The 18,792-nt window shown below is 45.4% G+C and overlaps 1 protein-coding gene across 2 annotated transcripts in view; it reads left to right on the top strand.

Moving 5' to 3' along the window:
* TDRD7 (tudor domain containing 7) overlaps nt 1–18,792 on the top strand; it is a 109,098-nt gene that overhangs the window by 65,168 nt on the left and 25,138 nt on the right. For both annotated transcript variants that reach the window (XM_074994496.1, XM_074994498.1), the window contains exons 7-9: nt 2,277–2,851; nt 14,717–14,903; nt 17,480–17,591. In XM_074994496.1, the coding sequence (XP_074850597.1) occupies nt 2,277–2,851; nt 14,717–14,903; nt 17,480–17,591 (874 nt within the window). The remainder of the gene's footprint in view (nt 1–2,276; nt 2,852–14,716; nt 14,904–17,479; nt 17,592–18,792) is intronic.

The following is an 18,792-nucleotide window of genomic DNA, read 5'->3' as shown; positions in this document are numbered from 1 at the left end:
AGAGCCTAAATGGGGATCTCAGTTGTGGGTGCAGCAGCTGGACTGTTCTACCACTTCATTCCTTGAAATGGAATGACTGATGCATACATCCACCGCCTACGTGCTGGTCCATGACTAAAAGCTTCCAGATCTCACAGTCCTGTGCCTGTCACCATTCATTGTAGGACTTAAGTTTAGGAGAGTAGTACACAGAGGATGACTCCTGTGCATGGTTTCTTTTAAAGTGGGGTGACTGTTGCACTGCAGCCAGCACAAGGTTCTTGACAGATAGAAGGGTCAGGTTGAATGGCATTAGGTTCACAACTTCTGGGATTCTCCTGTCTGCTGCAGCCTTCATGCACCTTCACAGCTGCTGTAGCATTGCCCTTGCTATCCTCCACCTGTTCTGCCGTTGAGGACTTTTAGGATCCTTGTTCATCCTGGACCCTCCCCTTTGATCTTAATGCCGTGGGTGACCCTGCTGGGAGTACAAAACCCCCTACAACGTTGCTCTTGGGCTCATTGGAACACACAAGCCTATTCACCACAACAAGGTGACAATCCAGAGTGAGTTCCATGTAGTCAAGAAGAAACTTGGGCTCTGTCTGTCTTTCCAACAAAACCAAATGATGGACTTAGCAGACTTGACATTAAAAATCCAACCTTCTTGATGGAAACACTTCTGTTTGTTACATTCACACTCGTGTATGTAGATTACAGAGGATCCTCGAATTTTCTCCAACTGCTGGTCATTAACGATGCTGGCCACAGCCACTGCTTCAGAAAAGCATCTGTAAGGTTCCAAAGCCTGCACTGTGTTAATTTTAAAAGATAGCATCTAGTTGTATTGACTTACCCTGTCTGCTCTCCCTTCCTTCCTGAATCCAGAATGGGGAAAAGAGCACCAAAGGATGTGAATTTGCCTCATTCTTCCTGCACTTCAGGTGTAAAGGAAACTGCCTGTAAGACACCTGCCCTTAAATGCTGATCACAGAAAAGGGGAAGCCACTTCTAGAGACACAACATGCTTCATGAGTGAACTGCTGGCTCTTGGGTTGCTTGAGTCTCGGCATTTATTAGAGGAAGTGTACACAGCAACACCATGGTCATTGTATATTTACAAGAGGAACTGAGTTGAGACTTCCTGTCACTGATGGTGTTTTGTTTTTAATGGGGGCTCTTCAGGTGAGAGTCTATGCAAAGTCCCAAGTATACCACTGGTTACCATTTTTGTTAATCTTTGTTTATAATTTGACTCTGCATCAGCCAAATGGGAGGTGTTTTTTTTTCACATCTCATTAAATTCCTCAAGTTAATCTATCTGTACATGCTATTAGTCTGTTTTCTGTGTCTGCAGTTCGATCGTATCTCTGCTTCCTCTGTATCTTTGTTCACATTTCAATTGCTTCTCTGGCTCTTCTTACCTTCCATGTTTTCCTTGCCCTCTATGCCATTGTGCTCATTAGTAAGATGGCTTTCTAGGCTAGACAGTCCATTCTAGCACAGTGCAACTCTGGGCTCCTGAAAATGAGCTATTCCAACAGTCCCATGGGCTGGGCCTCCCCTCCATTTGGCATCAGTCAGTCTCCAGAGAGGAGCCTCACCTGACGGGTCTAATCTCTCTAAAATTGCATCACCAAATCTCTCATCAATGGAGACTTGCTATATTTTAATATTCTTTCCCTGTTCAGGGGCCTCATATGAAGTACAGAGGTCACTAATGGACAAATTTCACAGGCCCTGGAGCTGGTTTTGAGGTCCTTTCTCTGTAGATCTTACAAACCTCCAAAGTGCCTCTGTTGATATAGTAAAAGTCAGTCCAAGAATAGAACTAATCTTGAACAAGGAGCATATTTCATTCCTGAGCTTGTCCTTACATTTTCCAAAACTGCCAGAGTCAGGTCAGATCAGTGCTGGTTGTGGTTTTTTTTTTTTTTTGTTTTTTTTGTTTTTTTTGGGACATGCAAAATAATGAGCTCTAGGGACCAAGACTGGGAAAAATCAGTTTGAGTAATTTATAATGTTCTGTTCATCACAGGGGGTGGAAGAGAGACTGTACCTTTTTAAGCACCTTAGTTAAGTAGATCCAGTGTTGACTTGGGAAAGCTGAGTCCTGCTTTCTTAGTCAATGCCCCCGTCAAGGGAAGAGAGAATGTTCTAGGATTGCACACAGAATCAAATATCTCATGTTTAAATCCCTGTGGGCATCTTCCTAGAAAGTCGATATTTCATTCTAAAAGTTTTTAGATTAGATTACTTACAAATGGTGAATCTCACTCTGGTTTCCTTTTCTCGAGGTGGAAAAAGTGTGCACTGGTGGGCATACAGATGTACTCCTTTATCCTGCTAAGAAAATGCAGCACTTGGTGAAGAGTGGCACAGACCATGAAAGAACGTCTCAGAGCCTTACTTCTTCAAAAGCAGATACTTCCATAAAACCAGTTATGGACACCAAATCAGCCTCTCTGAATAATGACTTCAAACGGAAAGTTGCGGAAATTTTGCTCAAGTATTCCAATGGTCTTTGGGCTAATGCACTTCCCAAGGTGTTTGAAGACACATACAAAGTAAAATTTCCTGAGGATGCAGTGAATAATCTTGACTTATTATCTGATGTATGTACTGTCAACCAGATAAGTGACAGCCCTAAAAAGGCAATCCTCTATGCTAAACCACAGAAGTGCATTGATGAGAATCTGAATACTACTGAAAGTACCTGTATCCGTGGAGATTTGGAGATGATGGTTGAGCAAGAGAAGACCAAAGATCAGTGTCCAGAAAATATAACTGTCCCTCCTTTAATCGTTCCAGCAGAAGCATCTCCATCTGTATTGGTGGTAGAACTGAACAACACTAATGAAGTTGTTATTAGGCAAGTCTTTGTATTTCAGTCTCTAATTTTTTCCTAAAATCCAGAGATCATTCTGCATGATCAACTTCCTCCATTGGTTTGCTCGCAGAAAGTTATTTTACAAAAAATAGGATACAAAACAGTATTAATGGCTTATAACAGTTACTAACAAAACCAACACATTTAAAATGCTATAAAATAGTTTAACTTGCTTCCGCAAAATTGAATAGAAATAAGTGAAGGTTCGTTGAACTGATGCATCTGTGGGCCACCAGTAGTATGAGTTCCAGTCACGTGATCTGTGGATAGTTCCTTCCAAAGTACAAAACTGGATGGCCACATATGAGTGAAGAGCTGCCTACCTGATTAATGGCTTGCAGGTGTGGCTCCACTAAGGAGGTGTCCAGACCCTCAAATGGAAGTGAGATGGTGGCCTGGGGGGGGGTTAGCGGATAGGTGGAAGGATGTTGTTAAGATGAGGTGGATAAAAAGAGTCTATGGGAATTCATGGAATGTGCAGGGCTGTGGCAGCTATGGAAAGGTAACTTCACTCAGCTGCAGGACTGTGGCTGCCAGAGAGAGGCAGTCCTCCTTTCCAGCTGCAGCTCTGTGGCTGCTTTAGCATCCAAAAGACCCCTGCTGATATTAAAATGAGCTGTGTGCTTTTAGCTATAGAACAGAAATGGTGATGTATTAACAGATTTTTTTTAATGTAGCACTTTTATCCAAAACATTTTCTAAATGCTTGTGCCACTGGCTAACTGCTGTACAGATGTGCTTAGACCCGCAGCAATTTTCAGGTGGTCTTTTGGGGGAATGGGGGTTAAAAACCATTGCTTTAGAGTGAGAAGAGAACGTTCAGCTGCCATTTCAAAGTAGAGTTTTTTAAATTGTTCTACTTTTCATCATACTGTTCAGATGTCACCTTCCTCTTATATCTGACTTTTAAAACTGGTTTGCCCTTTAGCTTATTTGTTCAAATATAAAGGAAAACATCAGCATAATATAAACATGAGGACATGACTTATGCGTTAAAATTGGCACTTTCATATAGCAATAATCTAATAATGCTTTGAATTGATTGCATGCTGATTTGTGGCTTAGTCAACATTAAAATAGGTCTACTGCTTTAGGAAGGACTGATGTTATGTTTATATATACAAAGTAGCTGCTTTGTGTCAGATTTACTAATAGTCTTTCCATTGTGACAGAATGCAGAAAGCTTTAATCTCTATGAAATACATGCATAGCAGTCTCTGGGGTGACTTTTCATCCAAAAAATTTAGCCACAGACTCTGGAAAATGACTTTGTGTAGCACCTCAGGATGAGCTGAGCAGATATGAGGAAGAGTAGTATACCAGCACTCCTCTCATGTCTGTCTGTTTTTGGAGAAGATAAGTTTGTTTAACTCTCTTCCAGTAATCACCAAAAACCCTAATCAGGATCTGGGTGCTATTGTGCTAAGCATTTACATATACTTTGTGGGGAAGAACAGTCTCTCAGCGGTTTACTAGCCTAATTGTGCAAGGTATGATGAACAATTGGAGGAAAGCAGCATGTGAGAGACCAGAGGTAAAAGTAATAAGAATATGCATTGAAGTATGCTTCCTTTTGTGCACAATTTGTTTCCAAATCACTTCCACCTTTTATTAATCATTTCTCCACTACTCCTGTGCCAATCTTTACTAAATTTCAAAACCAAATTTCTAATCCATTTTAGTTAAAGAAAAAATCTCAACTGCCTTAAAACTGTACCACTAGTTTGTAGAAAGATAGAAACTCTGAGTGGGCTGAGTCTGAAACCTAATGAGAGAATTACCCGCTTAATGGTTTAACTGTCAGAAACCACTGTCTACTCTGGGTTTATGGTCAAAATGTGACTTCAGGACCAAAACTTCTTTCTCAATCTGAGCCTTTAACATGATTGACATGCACAGTCTTTTACCTCAAACAAGTTGCTACTCTATTATATATTAAGTACTAAATTTACTGGGGGTTTGCTGTAAATTAATCTCGAACCTCATTCCAAAACCAGTACACTTCTCTGTGCCAAAACTTTTAACCAAGTTGGTGTACCAGACTCTCTCTGAGTAGGAAAAAAAGACTAATCAGGATAAGTGAAGAACCACTTGAGTATTTGAGCCTAGTTTATTTAAAAAATTGCAATTTACTGCACAAGGGGGAATTGACAAAAAAAAATAACCTCTAGCAGTTCATTTAAATTCAGATAAATTTATTTTAAAAACAATAATGGTAAATCTGAACTGGTGGCAGTACCTGGGGAATGACTGGTGGGAAATGGCCAGTGTAAACAAGGACTTGGTCTGTGACAGCATTAATAATTTACTATACGCTTAGCTGAAAAAAGTAAGTGACACGCTGCTTGAGAGAAACTGTTCCAGGTGGATGAATTCTGACATGAATTAAATTTTGAGAACTGCTCACATTTAAAAAGTCTGCTCCTGTATGTACTGGCTTTATGGTGGAGCCTTTCTTCTGGAGGCGGGGTTGTACCCTCTCAGTGCCACTGCATGTAAGCAGTTCAAGCAGGCATTTACTGCTTAGCACCATGCACTTTGACACTGTCCATTTCACACTTCCACCTATGTGTCAGTTTTCCTGTTGACATTAGGAGTGTAAGATATGCTGCATCAGCTTGAATCAATGGCCCTTTTTTAGGTTCCTTCTGTGGAGTCAACATGGAAGAACAAGAAAAAATTCCTCCAAAAAGGAGCAGCACAGCACACTTCAATGTCTGAGAGCATTAGAGAGGCTTCTACAGTGCTTAATCGTAATCACTACTTTTTTGAACACAGGCTTTCCAAGCCATTAGGATAATGCATTCTGAGACTGACAACATTTCTGTTTGTCACGCATGCTGACATCCACATTAAATGTGACAGCTACTACTTACTTGTCAGTAAGGACTGCTTGGTGACCCCCATCAGCTTGGCTTTTGCACTTAATTCAGAACAATTCATTCTTCTTTAGGTGTCAGGCTCGCCCGGCGCCGCAGATCAGATCTTCCAAGCAGTTTCTGCCGGACCGCGCATGCGCCGGTGTGCGCCGCTCCCTTGCACGCTCCTGGCCACGTGCGCGATCCGGTCCCCGCCAGTTCCTCTTAACCGCCGTCGGCTGCAGACGGAATCCGACTAGGCTACGGCCAAGTTAGCATATTCAATGGTTTTAACTGTTTTCTTTAAAGCTTTCAAGTTCTTAATCTATTGTTAAGTTAGCCAGTTATTTTTAAAAAAAAAAAAGCAACAAGCAGGACGGAATTCAGTCCAGTCCTAGTAACAAGCGGAGCACCGGAGGCCAGGAGCCTAGGGCCATTAGCCCTCCTGCCGCGGCAGGCTATCCGAGAGGGGGAAAACAGCACGGAGAAGGTGCTAAGTACCCCATTAACAACTAAAAGACTCACCAACAATGTCCTCTTCAGGATTCAAGAAATGTGAGTCTTGCCGAGAGGCAATGCCAGCGTCTGATGGGCACAGTCACTGCATAAGGTGCCTTGGGGAGTCCCATGTCACGCAGAAATGCTCCTTCTGTGCAAAATTAACAGCCAGAGCAAGGAAGGACAGGGAGATGCGGCTTAAAATGCTGCTATTCGACAAGGCCCTCCAGCCAGACGTGCCGGAGCGGACGCAGCAGGAGGGACCCTCCGGGGCCCATAAAAGGAAAGCTGCCTCCCTCACCCCATCAGCGCAAAAACGGAGGAAAGTCTCCCCAACCCCATCCCTGCCAGCAGCAACAGCGAGCGGGACGGGAGGAGCGCACAGCCCCCAGCCGCAGCAACAGCTGATCAGCGGCGGCACGGAGAGCCACGTGGAGGCGGCTCAGACTCCGATGATCAAACAGCCACCCTGCACCGCAGGCAGGGCGGCGGCTAAACAAGTGCCGGTACCAGCAGCACCGCAGGCAGCAGCACCAACCCCCAGGGAACCGGCGGTGCAGAGCGCGCAGGCACGCAGCCTGCAGGCACCAGAGGACACCGCCCGTGCAGCACCGCCCATGAGCGTGCTGAGCGTGGCGCGGACAGGGCTGAGATCCCCTGCATGTCAGGGGGGCGGAGCCACCCCCTCAAGGGAGGGGGAAGGCTGTGCAGAAAACAAGGCACCGCAGCCCCTCTCCAGACAGGGCTGCAGAGTTGCTTTCTCTCAGCCCTCCGCTGATGCTGCAGACTCCAACTAGAAGGCAGGGGTCCCCCCTAGCCTACCCGGAGCCCCCGTCTCCATTTTTACAACCAGCCTTGCCCTGGCTGGGACCACCTTCACCCTTCTTGGGGTTTGAGCCGCTGGAGTACTATCACAAATCACTCTCTCCAGTGTCCCAGGTCTCTCGACGATCTCGCTCCCCCAGACGCAGAGGGTATGCACCAAGGGAGTGGTCCAGGTCACCTTCCCAAGAACAGTGCCCATGCTGCCATGGTCGTCCCTATCACGCAGGGCATAGACACCACCGGCAGTCTACCAGGGAAAGATCCCCACAGACGGTCCCGTATCCCCGAGGGCAATCGCGAACGGGGACAGAGACTCAAGTATCTCAGGGGGAACTGGTTATGGAACCCCGAGATTTTCCCTTGCAAGCTTCCAGCAAGCGGATGTACCATCACCAACAGGAACCGGAAGGGTCCAGAGGGGCGTATCTTAGTGGTTCCTCTCTCTCCTCCCCGGACGAGGCTACGGCCCCGGGGGACGTCCATCCTCCGGACAATCTCAGACAGACAGTTTCAAGAGCTGTTTTAAAAGGGTGGCCTTCACGCAAGGCATCCAGACAGCAGAGGTGCAAGAGAAACACCATAAGCTTCTCAAAAATCTGAGATCTCCGGCCTCCTCCAAAATAGCAATACCGCTTGACGAAGCAATCTTGGAGTCCGCCACTATGATATGGCAGACCCCTGCGACTATTCCTCCTGTCCACAAGAGAGCGGATAAGAAATACTTCGTGCCGGCGAAGGGCATGGAGTTCCTGTTCAGCCACCCACAACCAAATTCCTTGGTGGTAGAGTCATCGCAACAAAGATCAAAGACATCTCAATTCAAGACGGGGGAACAGACAAAGATGCCAAGAAGCTAGAGCTGTTCGGCAGAAAGGTCTACTCCTCCTCCACTCTACTGTTGCGAATGGCAAATTACGCAGCGCATCTAGCGAACCACAATTTCGACAACTACACTAGGTTAACCTCCCTCATGGACTTGCTTCCAGAGGACAAAAAACCGGTGCTCAAGGCCATCGTGCAAGAAGGCTACGCGGCCTCGAGGATGGGAGTTCAGATCGCCCTGGATGTTGCAGACACAGCAGCACGCTCCACAGCTACGGCAGTGGTGATGCGAAGGGAGTCCTGGCTCTAGACTTCAGGTATACAGAGGGATCTGCAGGCAAAGATCATCGATCTTCTTCCCTTTGACTTGCAGAAGCTGTTTGCTGAATCAACTGATTCGGTCCTTCATTCCAGTAAAGATTCAAGAGCCACACTTAGGACCCTGGGGATTTACACCCCTCCATACAGAAAGAAAAAGTACTACCCTCAACAAAGACGGTACCGGTACCAGTACCAGTACCAGCAACAGCATCCCCAGTACCACAGGGGTTACGAGCAAGGGCGACATCAACAGCATCAGCAGTACAGAACTCCTAGGCGACGTTCCCAATAGAGCCGTGCGCCCTCGGGGCAGGGCCAAAGGCCACAAGCTTAACACACAGATCCAGGGCTGCGCCATCCCTACCATCGCACAAGATCATCCGAAGCAGCTATTTCACCATCGCCTCTGACCATTCTACGACCAGTGGCAAAGGATCACCACAGACAAACTGGTGCTGGAGATCATAGCCATGGGGTATGCCATCCACTTCCAGTCGCTCCCACCACCACAACCTCCACCCAGGCCCCACCTCCAGGAGGCCTCCCACGTAGCGAGGCTCAAGCAGGAGGTAGACCATCTCATGCTCATAGGGGCAGTGGAAAGAGTGCTGGAGCAACTGCTAGGGAAAGGGTTCTACTTGAGGTACTTCCTCATGGAGAAAAAGACAGGAGGCTGGAGGCCCATCTTAGATCTTCGAGGCCTCAACCGGTACCTGTGCAAGCAACGCTTTCGGATGATCACAATTGCCTCCATCCTTACGGCACTAGACGATGGAGATTGGTTCACAGCCCTTGACTTACAAGATGCGTATTTTCACATAACTATCCATCCGGCTCACCGACGATTCCTCTGGTTCATGGTAGGCAAAGAACATTTTCAATACAAGGTTCCACCGTTTGGCCTCTCCTCGGCCCCCAGAGTCTTCACCAAGACCTTGGCAGTGGTGTCAGCCTACCTGCACAGACGGGGTATTTATATTCCCGTATCTGGACGACTGCCTACTCAAAGGGGCCTCGGAGGAGGAGGTACTACGCATGATACGCGTCACAGCAGGCACGTTCTCTTCGCTCGGCCTGGTTATCAATCTGGCAAAATCAAAGATAGACCCCACACAGGACATAGAGTTCATAGGGGCACGCATAAATTCTATTACAGTGAGAGTGTATCTACCAGAGACACGCTTTCGGGCCGTTGGCTCCCTCGTGCAAGTCATCACCTTCAGCCCTACGGTGCCGGTTCTGACGTGCTTACAGCTGCTGGGCCACATGGCAGCAGCGATGTTCGTAGTACAGAACGCCAGGTTACACATGCGCAGCATTCAGCACTGGCTGGCGAGCGTATACAAACCGGCGGCACACACCGTTCACAGGATGGTGTCGCCCACAGCAGAGGTGCACAAATCCCTGCAATGGTGCGTAAACCCCAAGAACTTGCTAACAGGGGTACCCTTCCACCAACCACAAATATCGGTTTTTCTTACTACAGATGCCTCCCCCATAGGGTGGGGAGCACACATGGGCGAAGAGGTGACGCAAGGGCTGTGGTCCTTCACGGAGCAGTCACTGCACATAAATATACTGGAGCTCAGAGCAGTGTTCAACGCCTGCAGACACTTTCGAGACCATATACAAGGCAAAGTAGTCGGGATCAGTACAGACAATACCTCCACCATGTTTTATATAAATCGGCAAGGAGGAGCTTGGTCCCGTGCCTTATGTGCGGAAACAGTCCGGTTATGGAACTGGTGCATCGCCAACAATATAATCTTGAAAGCCTCATACTTACCAGGCGCTCACAATGTGAAGGCAGACCAGCTGAGCAGGCGTTTCGCACTCACGCACGAGTGGCAGATCTGTCCCGATCTGCTACGACCGATTTTTCACGCATGGGGTTTTCCCCAGATAAACCTGTTTGCCACTCAACACAACAAGAAGTGCCCACGATTCTGCTCCAGGGCAGGACTGGGACGGGGGTCCCTGGGGGACACATTCGCGATCTGCTGGAGGGGCCCCCTGCTTTACGCTTTTCCTCCCACAGTGCTGATCCACAAAGTCTTGCAGAAAGCCAGGAGGGAAGGAGCCCGAATGATCCTGATAGTCCCAACGTGGGATTGACAGCAATGGTTCCCCCTACTCCTGCACATGTCGGACCATCCACCAATGCCCCTTCTGGTGGCGCCAGATCTGCTCACGCAAGCCCAGGGGTCCATAGTGCATCCGCACCCCCAAGGCCTGCGACTACAAGCATGGTTAATCCATGGCTCAGCTCCCTAGAGAGCACATGTACGGAGGAAGTGCAACAAATCCTAGAAAGTAGCAGGAGGACTTCCACCAGGAAGCCCTATAAGCAAAAATGGACTCGATTCACTGCATGGTGTTCTACCAAACAGCTGGCCCCCCTTTCGGTGCCTATGCCTGTGATATTAGAGTATCTACTGGACCTCGAGAGGAGGACTCTCACTATCCTCGTTAAAGGTCCACCTTGCTGCCATTTCGGCGTTCAGGCATGAAGAGGAAGTGCTACTTGACTGCTTTTTTCTTCTGCAGTGGGTTCTCTTTTGTCTGTATCTTCCTATATAATTCCCTGTTGGTGACCTTCTGCATCCATCCTATTCTCAGGATCTTTCTATAACTCCTCTCAAAACCCAATATCCTTCTCTTCAAATCTTTTGTTATTACCTATGTGTCACATCCGTACAACATGCTGCTGAATAAACACATTTTCAAGATGCTTAGATCACGAACGAAGCTGATCCCTTTGCTTTTCCAAATCTTATCTATCACCTTTAGGCTGCGTCTACACGTGCACGCTACTTCGAAGTAGCGGCAGTAACTTCGAAATAGCGCCCGTCACGTCTACACGTGTTGGGCGCTATTTCGAAGTTGAAATCGACGTTAGGCGGCGAGACGTCGAAGTCGCTAACCCCATGAGGGGATGGGAATAGCGCCCTACTTCGACGTTCAACATCGAAGTAGGGACGTGTAGACGATCCGCGTCCCGCAACATCGAAATAGCGGGGTCCTCCATGGCGGCCATCAGCTGGGGGGTTGAGAGATACTCTCTCTCCAGCCCTTGCGGGGCTCTGTGGTCACCGTGGGCAGCAGCCCTTAGCCCAGGGCTTCTGGCTGCTGCTGCTGCAGCTGGGGGTCCGTGCTGCATATACAGGGTCTGCAACTAGTTGTTGGCTCCTGTGTATCTTGCACTGTTTAATGAAAGTGTGTCTGGGAGGGGCCCTTTAAGGGAGCGACTTGCTGTTGAGTCCGCCCCGTGACCCTGTCTGCAGCTGTGCCTGGCTCCCTTATTTCGATGTGTGCTACTTTGGCGTGTAGACGTTCCCTCGCTGTGCCTATTTCGATGTTGGGCTGAGCAACGTCGAAGTTGAACATCGACGTTGCCAGCCCTGGAGGACGTGTAGACGTTATTCATCGAAATAGCCTATTTCGATGTCGCAACATCGAAATAAGCTATTTCGAAGTTGGGTGCACGTGTAGACGTAGCCTCCAACTCCCTCTTGCTTTCGCTATTCTAGTCGCTATTTCCTTCTTACAGTCTAGATCATGTTATGTTGCTTCCCAGATACATGAACTCGGTTCTCGAGTTCAATCCCATCTATACTTACTTTCCTTCCTATTTCCTTATCTCCAAATACCATTTTTTTTAAATCAATGTTCATAATCAGCCTGTACCTCTTCCCTTCCTCGTTTTATCACCTGCACCATTTTCACTAGATTCTCCTCATCTTCCTCAATGATAGCTATATCATCTGCAAACCTCAAGTTGTTAATTCTTAGTCCATGAACAGATATCCCCTCTGCCTTTTCCTTGATCTTGTCCATCACGCTCTCTCTAGATGTGTGATGAAGATACTTGGAGATATCAGATCTCTGTGTCTCATACCTCTACTCATTCTAAACCAATTTCCCAACTCTGTGCATGTTGTCATTGATATCTTTCAACTGAATCAGTCTGCTATCCACTCCGTACGACGCCTACACAGCCCAAGTCACTTTCTCATCTCTACTGTCAGATGCTTTCTGAAAATTGATGAAGCAAGGGTAGGCGTTTTTGTTCTTTTGTCAAGCTTTCTCTATCAATCTGAGTGCCAATATCTGTTGTATGGTACTTCAGTCTTTCCTGAACGCTGCTTGCTTATCCCCTAGATGATGATCTGTCTGATTTTAGTCTCTGTCAGTATCAGCACGTTGCCTAGATGACTCGTTAGGGCAATCGTTCTGTGGTTCTTGCACTCCAGTGCACTTCCTTTCTTGTGCATTGCCACTAGCATGGATCTTGTCCGTTCCTTAGATGCCTTTCCTTCTTTCCATGCTATATTACATACTCAGTGTATTTCCTGAAACATACTTTCTCTGCCATATTTAATCATGTATCCTGTGATCTTATTTCCAGGGTTCTTGTTCTTTAGTCATTTCACTGCTCTTTCTACTTCCTCCTTTGAAATATCGATCTCACGCTTGATGCTCACGGAGATGTTTTTCAGTTCATTGATCAGTCTCTGAGACACTGAAGTCCAACCATGCTTTGTATAGATCAGTAGTTCCCAAACTCTTCAGCATCACACACACACACACCCTAAGATTTTTGAGAAACCTTCATGTCTCCCCACCTCTTCTGTACAATCATCCAACCCCCCATTTAGTAAAAAATTAAATTCATAATTTTAAAATAAAGAATCTTGATATAAAAATGTTTTTTAAAATTAAAAATAAGCACACAGTTTTTCTTGGCCCCTTGCAGATGCCTGGTGCAGCGCCAGCTGCCTGAACCCCATGCCATCCACCAGAGCTGCCCACGCCAGCTGCCCACCAGCCGAAGACCTGCTGGGGCCAGCCATTCGCCCACCAGCTGCCCACCCCAGCTGTGGGCCAGCCCTCTGAGATCCCTGCCCAAGCTCTACACTGGCAGGGCCAGCCACACACCCCACCATCCTGAGTCACCCAGGCCCCTACACTGCTGGAGTCAGCCACCCAGACCCCATGTTGCTGTAGACAGCTGCCTGTCTGCCAGCCCAAGCCATCTGAGCCCCCTGCTGTTGGGGCCAGCCACCCATCCAAGCCGCATGCTGCTGGGACCAGCTGCCCACCCACCAGACCGAGATGCCTGAGCTATGTGCTGCCAGGGCCAGCTGCCTGAGCCCTGCCCCTCTCACAAAGCCAGGCACCCCAAACCCTCTGCTCTTACCCCACCCCAGTCCCCTCACACAAGTCAGGCACCCCATCCCTCTTCCCCCAACCCATGCTCACTCACCTTTGCAGAAGGCAGCTAGCTCTGTGAGTCTTCGCCAGCTGCTTGCTTTTCATAGAGGCTGTGCTGGGTCAGCCACATAAAATGGCAGGGGCTGAGAGCCGGAAGCAAAGGCTGGCTCTTTCTTCAGGTGGGGGAATGATGGAGGGGCTAGGTTGCCTCATGCCCCCCTGGAATTTCTTCACACACACCCAGAGGGGCATGCCCCCCTTGTTTGGGAAACCATGGTATAAATCTTCCCTCATCCAGGCTTGGAACAGGCATGGAACCCCTAGGGCTTCATGGCAGAGTTCCAAAACCATTGCCTTGAGTTATATGCTCGGTAACCTTAAGTTTTTTTTTCCCCTGTTCTGGTTCTTGTTATATTTCTAGTACAGCTTATGTGGTCCTCTGATTCCTAACCTGACTCAGAAGTGTCTATATCTAATTTTTTGATTCCATTGATGGTATGTACTACAGAAGTGTATTAAACCAAAGATAGTATTGAAATGGGAATTATGTTAGGCAGGATGCTCTCAAACTTCAGATCCTTTCATGGGCTGACCACTGTTCTCTCCCAGTTGCTTTCGTGTGTTGCTAAGGTTACTTGGTCTGTATGACTTCATCTATTTTAGTAACTCCTTTAGACTTAAGATTTCATAGCCACTGACAACCATGAGTCATCATGGCTTTTGTAGTAACACACAGGCCATATTTTAGTCACATTGTTGGGCTGAGACTGATGAATGATACCTGTTTTACTGGTAAGTAGTAAGATGAAAAGACCCAGTTGGGTTCAAATTCTGAGGAAGAACACGAGGCCTCTTACTGGTTATTGCAAAATAATCTTCTAGAGTATTGATCTCCATATTTCTGTCCCCTTCGAAAAGTGAAGCCTAGAAGCTAGACTGCAGTGGTAGAAGTTGCATGCTGAATGAATGAATGAAATGGCTTCAGGAGATGGAAATCCTGGTGAATTCACAGTGTGCCTGTCCTGGGAAATGTGAAATACTACTTTGTGGACGAGTTAATTCACTTTTCAGAACTAGATTGACTTGCTCCTTGATTTCAGGTCTCGTTTCAGATAATAGTACTAAATTCTTCACTTCTGTAAGAACTTTAACTGTGTCTGCATCCTGACTTTTTTGAGAAGGAAAGTTCAGATACTCATTTGACCTAAGTGTCAATATTTGGCTTTTCTGCATCAATTTTTGCATCTGCTCTACTTTCGTTTTGCTATACTTAACCTTTGGTGCTTTTGTTTCCCCTGACATACTTTAGGTATGTGGGCAAAGACTATTCTGCTGCTCAAGAACTAATGGAAGATGAGATGAAAGAATATTATAGTCAAAATCCGGCAGTGTTGCTAATGCAGTCTGTAACCATTGGACAACTTGTTGCTGTACATGTTGAGGAAGATGCCTGGTTGCGTGCTCAAATAATTTCGGTAGAACACAACAGAATAAAGGCAAGCAACTTTTTCATTTTGACGCGTTTTGTTTTTTTATGTAATGAGAATCAAAGTAATTTGCTGCTGAGTACTACAGTGTGATTCTGTTGTGATAAATGCACAGCTGTTACCTTTATTATTATTTACACCAAATTTTCAGTGTGTTTTTTTTTTTTAAATTAAAGCATTGCAGCTGAAGTAAATGGTCTGTTGCATTTCTACTGTTTTTTTTTTTTTATTGTAAACTTTTCTGTATTCATTAGCATCTCTAATACATCACCAAATATATTCTGTGCATCCTGATTAGACTTGGAAGTAGTAGTTCCATCGTCTAGGTGTAGAATGTTAAGTGCTGATAACTAGAGTGCTGATCTCCTGAGTCTAGTCCTAGTGCAGTTAAGCCAAGTCTATGATTACTGTGTGTTTTTGTGCCTTGTTAACACTAGTGCTGTCGTGTCCAACATGCTAGCTACTAGCCAGATGTGGCTCTTTGGCTGGTTGAGTGTGGCTAGTTGGCTTGAACAAGAAACGTATTTTCAGACTAATGTGGCTAATTCACTGTAACAGCAGGTACCCAACCAGTGGGATACCATGGACTAGTGCTTAGGTTCACTTGCACAACCTGGTGGATATTCCTGCTATTGTACTCAACATGCTGGTTACTAAAATACTTGGAACGAAATTACTGGAATCTTCACGCTGCTGCAGTTTCTTTTCAGTCTGTGTTCTCTAGACCAGGGATGAGCAAACTTTTATGGTGAGCCCCATTTTTTAGTCCCTGCAGTTAGCAGCCCCTCCGCTCCCCCCAACCTGTCTAATGTAATCCAAACTGATGGAAATGTCAGTTATGTTCATGGGGGGGGGGGACCCTTTCGGCATGTATAAGAGAACACGTAGAATGTAAAAACTTTAAGTGGTATATAAACGTGAACACACACACAAAACCACTTCAGCATTTTTAATGATAGATGAGCCTGAGACCATTAAGAAATTTTTCACATCCTACTTTGTGCACCCCAGTCTAGACCCACAAGTATATGTGGCTCTGCTTTCTAAAAAGTTAGAACATGACTAAACTGGAAGAGTTTAATAAACATTTCAAATCTTTCATGTCTGGAGTTGCTTTATGGTTATACTTACTAAGCTTAAATTGTGTAGGTTTTAATTTTTCTCAGTCTTTACTTCCCAAGTTGGCGTGACATAATTTCACAAAGATCTGCTCAAAACACTTCTAACACTACATTTCACAAATTAGCAGACACACACAATGTGAAATATTTTTTTCCAAACAGGTGTGCACTTTCACTCATCTGAGAAGTCCATGAGGTCGTTTTAGCTACAGGAAAAAGCAGCAAATGTACCTCTGATTTCTCTTCACATTACAGCTAGCTGTACTGACTTGTGCAGTAGGGAAGCCAGTGGTGCGTTTGAACTTTTAATGGCCTGGTCAGTTGACCAGAACTGCCAGAGTCCCTTTTGGATCAGGTGGTATGGTCAAAAGAAGGATATCTGGAAATTCCAATCAGCTGTGCTCTGGAGGTCAGGGAGCTAAGTCAGGCTCCCTGCCTGGCCTGGCTGTGTGGGGCTCTTGGAAGTGACCTCAAGGTCCCTGCAGTCTTAGGTTCAGGGAAATTCCAAATGCTGGACACTCATGAATTTAGGAATTGCAGGAACCTGTTGGCCACATCCTGTTAAATGCCACCAGGGTACCACATGCCCTTCCACATCCCAATCCCCTGCCCTAAACTGCAGTTTCCTCCCACATCCAAACTGCCTCCTGGAGGGTTGGGAGTGCACTGCAAGAACCGCCTACTTTAGAGTTTGTTTCCAGAAGCCTTGTTGAATTCTGGCTTTCTGGAGTGTCTGGCTTGCATGTGAGATTTCAAGAGAACCTTCTAAATCACTATTCCTGAGCCTGGTGGTCTTCCAGTACCTAGCATGGTGAAGTGTGCACTTCAGAAAAATGATGCCAGCTGTAGTAGCTGCTACCAACCAACATGACTGCTTCTTCCAACCACCTTTCTTTCAGTGACTAAGCAATTTGCCTACCAATATGGAAAGAAGTCTGCAGTGTTCGTAAACCATATATAATGATCAGAAATTAGAATGAAAAGGGTTGCATTCTCATTATAAAAACAAAAGGTAGATAACTAGAACTGCACTGAAATGATATTAAATGGCCTGACTTAAATCTGCAAAAATTAAAACAAAAAATCAAATTACTGCTGTACTACCATCTCCTTTACAGTTCTAAGGGAAAATGTTCTAGAAAGCACTGTCATTTTGTACCCTTGGAAGCATTGATGTTCCAAGGAAATGGTAGGTGATCTTTCAGTGACTTCAGGAAAGAGAAGCATAGAGCACTTTTTTCCTAATTAATTTTTTTTTTGCTGGCAAATTAATCTGAAATCTTTCTTTGTAATAGCCTTGCAAATCATACTCCATGTTAATGACAAAGATTTGTATTAACAGCTACCTGTAAAAATGTGGTCACTCAATAATTACACCATGTAAGTGTGTGTGTTCTGGATAAATAATTAATATAGTACTAATATATTTGATACAAAATTTTTTCTTTACCTTTCAATTATTAGGTATGCTATGTTGATTATGGATTCAGTGAGATTATTGAAAACAGCAAAGTGTACAAACTAGATAGACGCTTTTATTCACTTCCATTCCAAGCTGCAAAATGTAAACTTGCAGGTAAGAATTTTTTTCTGAACATTATTATTAAATATCTATTACCATAAATTTTCATGTATCTCAGCAGAGTTGAGGCGGGGGCAGGAATAGAGCCCTTACCCCAAAACACTTCATTGACTTCCTCAGAGAAGCCTGAAAAATTAAGGTAAGGAACAGAGAGGAACAGGGTTAAAATAAAAACTGTAATTTTGATGTTGTCTTGCCTAGTTTATTAAAGTTGAGCATGTTTCAATAGGCTTTTGCTTTATTAGAACACAATACATTTTATTTTCTTTATTCTAGAAGGATTTTGTATGTATATTTCCTGGTAGAAGCTTGATTTAGGACTAAGATCAGCTGAAATGTCTCTGGCTGATTAAGTAGTATTTTATTTTTAATGGAAAGAGCTAGTGACTTTCATCCTCCTTTTTTCCCTTCTGCCTTTTTCATTATATTTTTTGCATCATATTTATATTGGTGGGCAGGTCTTCCCAACCCTCTGAGCGTGGCTATATAAGTTATTGTATTGACACAGGGTTTGAGTCCCTGTCCCAGAGACCTTGCAGGTATAGTAGACAAGACATACAAACAGGATGAGAGAAAGGAAGGCATAATTATTCCCATATGTGAAATGGGAACTGAGGCCCAGGGAGACCAACGGTCAGACTTAGTTATTTAGTCTCCTAAGGATGCACATGACTACCTAATAGGATTTGTAAAAACACCTGAACAGGTTAACTACTTGTGTCCCTGTGATGCTTTATTGGTGCATCCAGTGCTGCAAGTCACCCTGCTACCCCTCTGCCTGCACATAAGAGGAATCTCTGCTAGTACTAAGCTGAGTTACAACTCCTTGCCACTCCAGTTTTGGTAGCCCGCCCCATAGACTTTTCTCAGGATTCCATCTGTTCCAACATTGCTTTTCAGGTTAACATATTTTGTGTTCTTCACTTCCCAAGCCTCCCAGAAGCATCTCTACAACATTGATTTCTTGTTACTGAATGCTCACAGGAAGTAACAAGTCTGTGTGCTCTCAGGAGAGAACACAATGGCTTGTTGGATTTCATCAGGAATTCACACCGTTTACTGTAACGGTGATGGTGTATGCTGTGGATAAAACAAAGCACTAACCAAAAACTTGATTTAAGTGATACTAAGAAAGAATAGTAGTCAGACATGCTTACAAATAAAAGGATTCTCCACCCTGTACAACTGAATGTCA

Source organism: Carettochelys insculpta, chromosome 5 (assembly GCF_033958435.1).
Source record: "Carettochelys insculpta isolate YL-2023 chromosome 5, ASM3395843v1, whole genome shotgun sequence".
Lineage (NCBI taxonomy): Eukaryota > Metazoa > Chordata > Testudines > Carettochelyidae > Carettochelys > Carettochelys insculpta.
The sequence above is the reverse complement of the archived record's forward strand: the minus strand, read 5'-3'. Positions and strand labels throughout refer to the sequence as shown.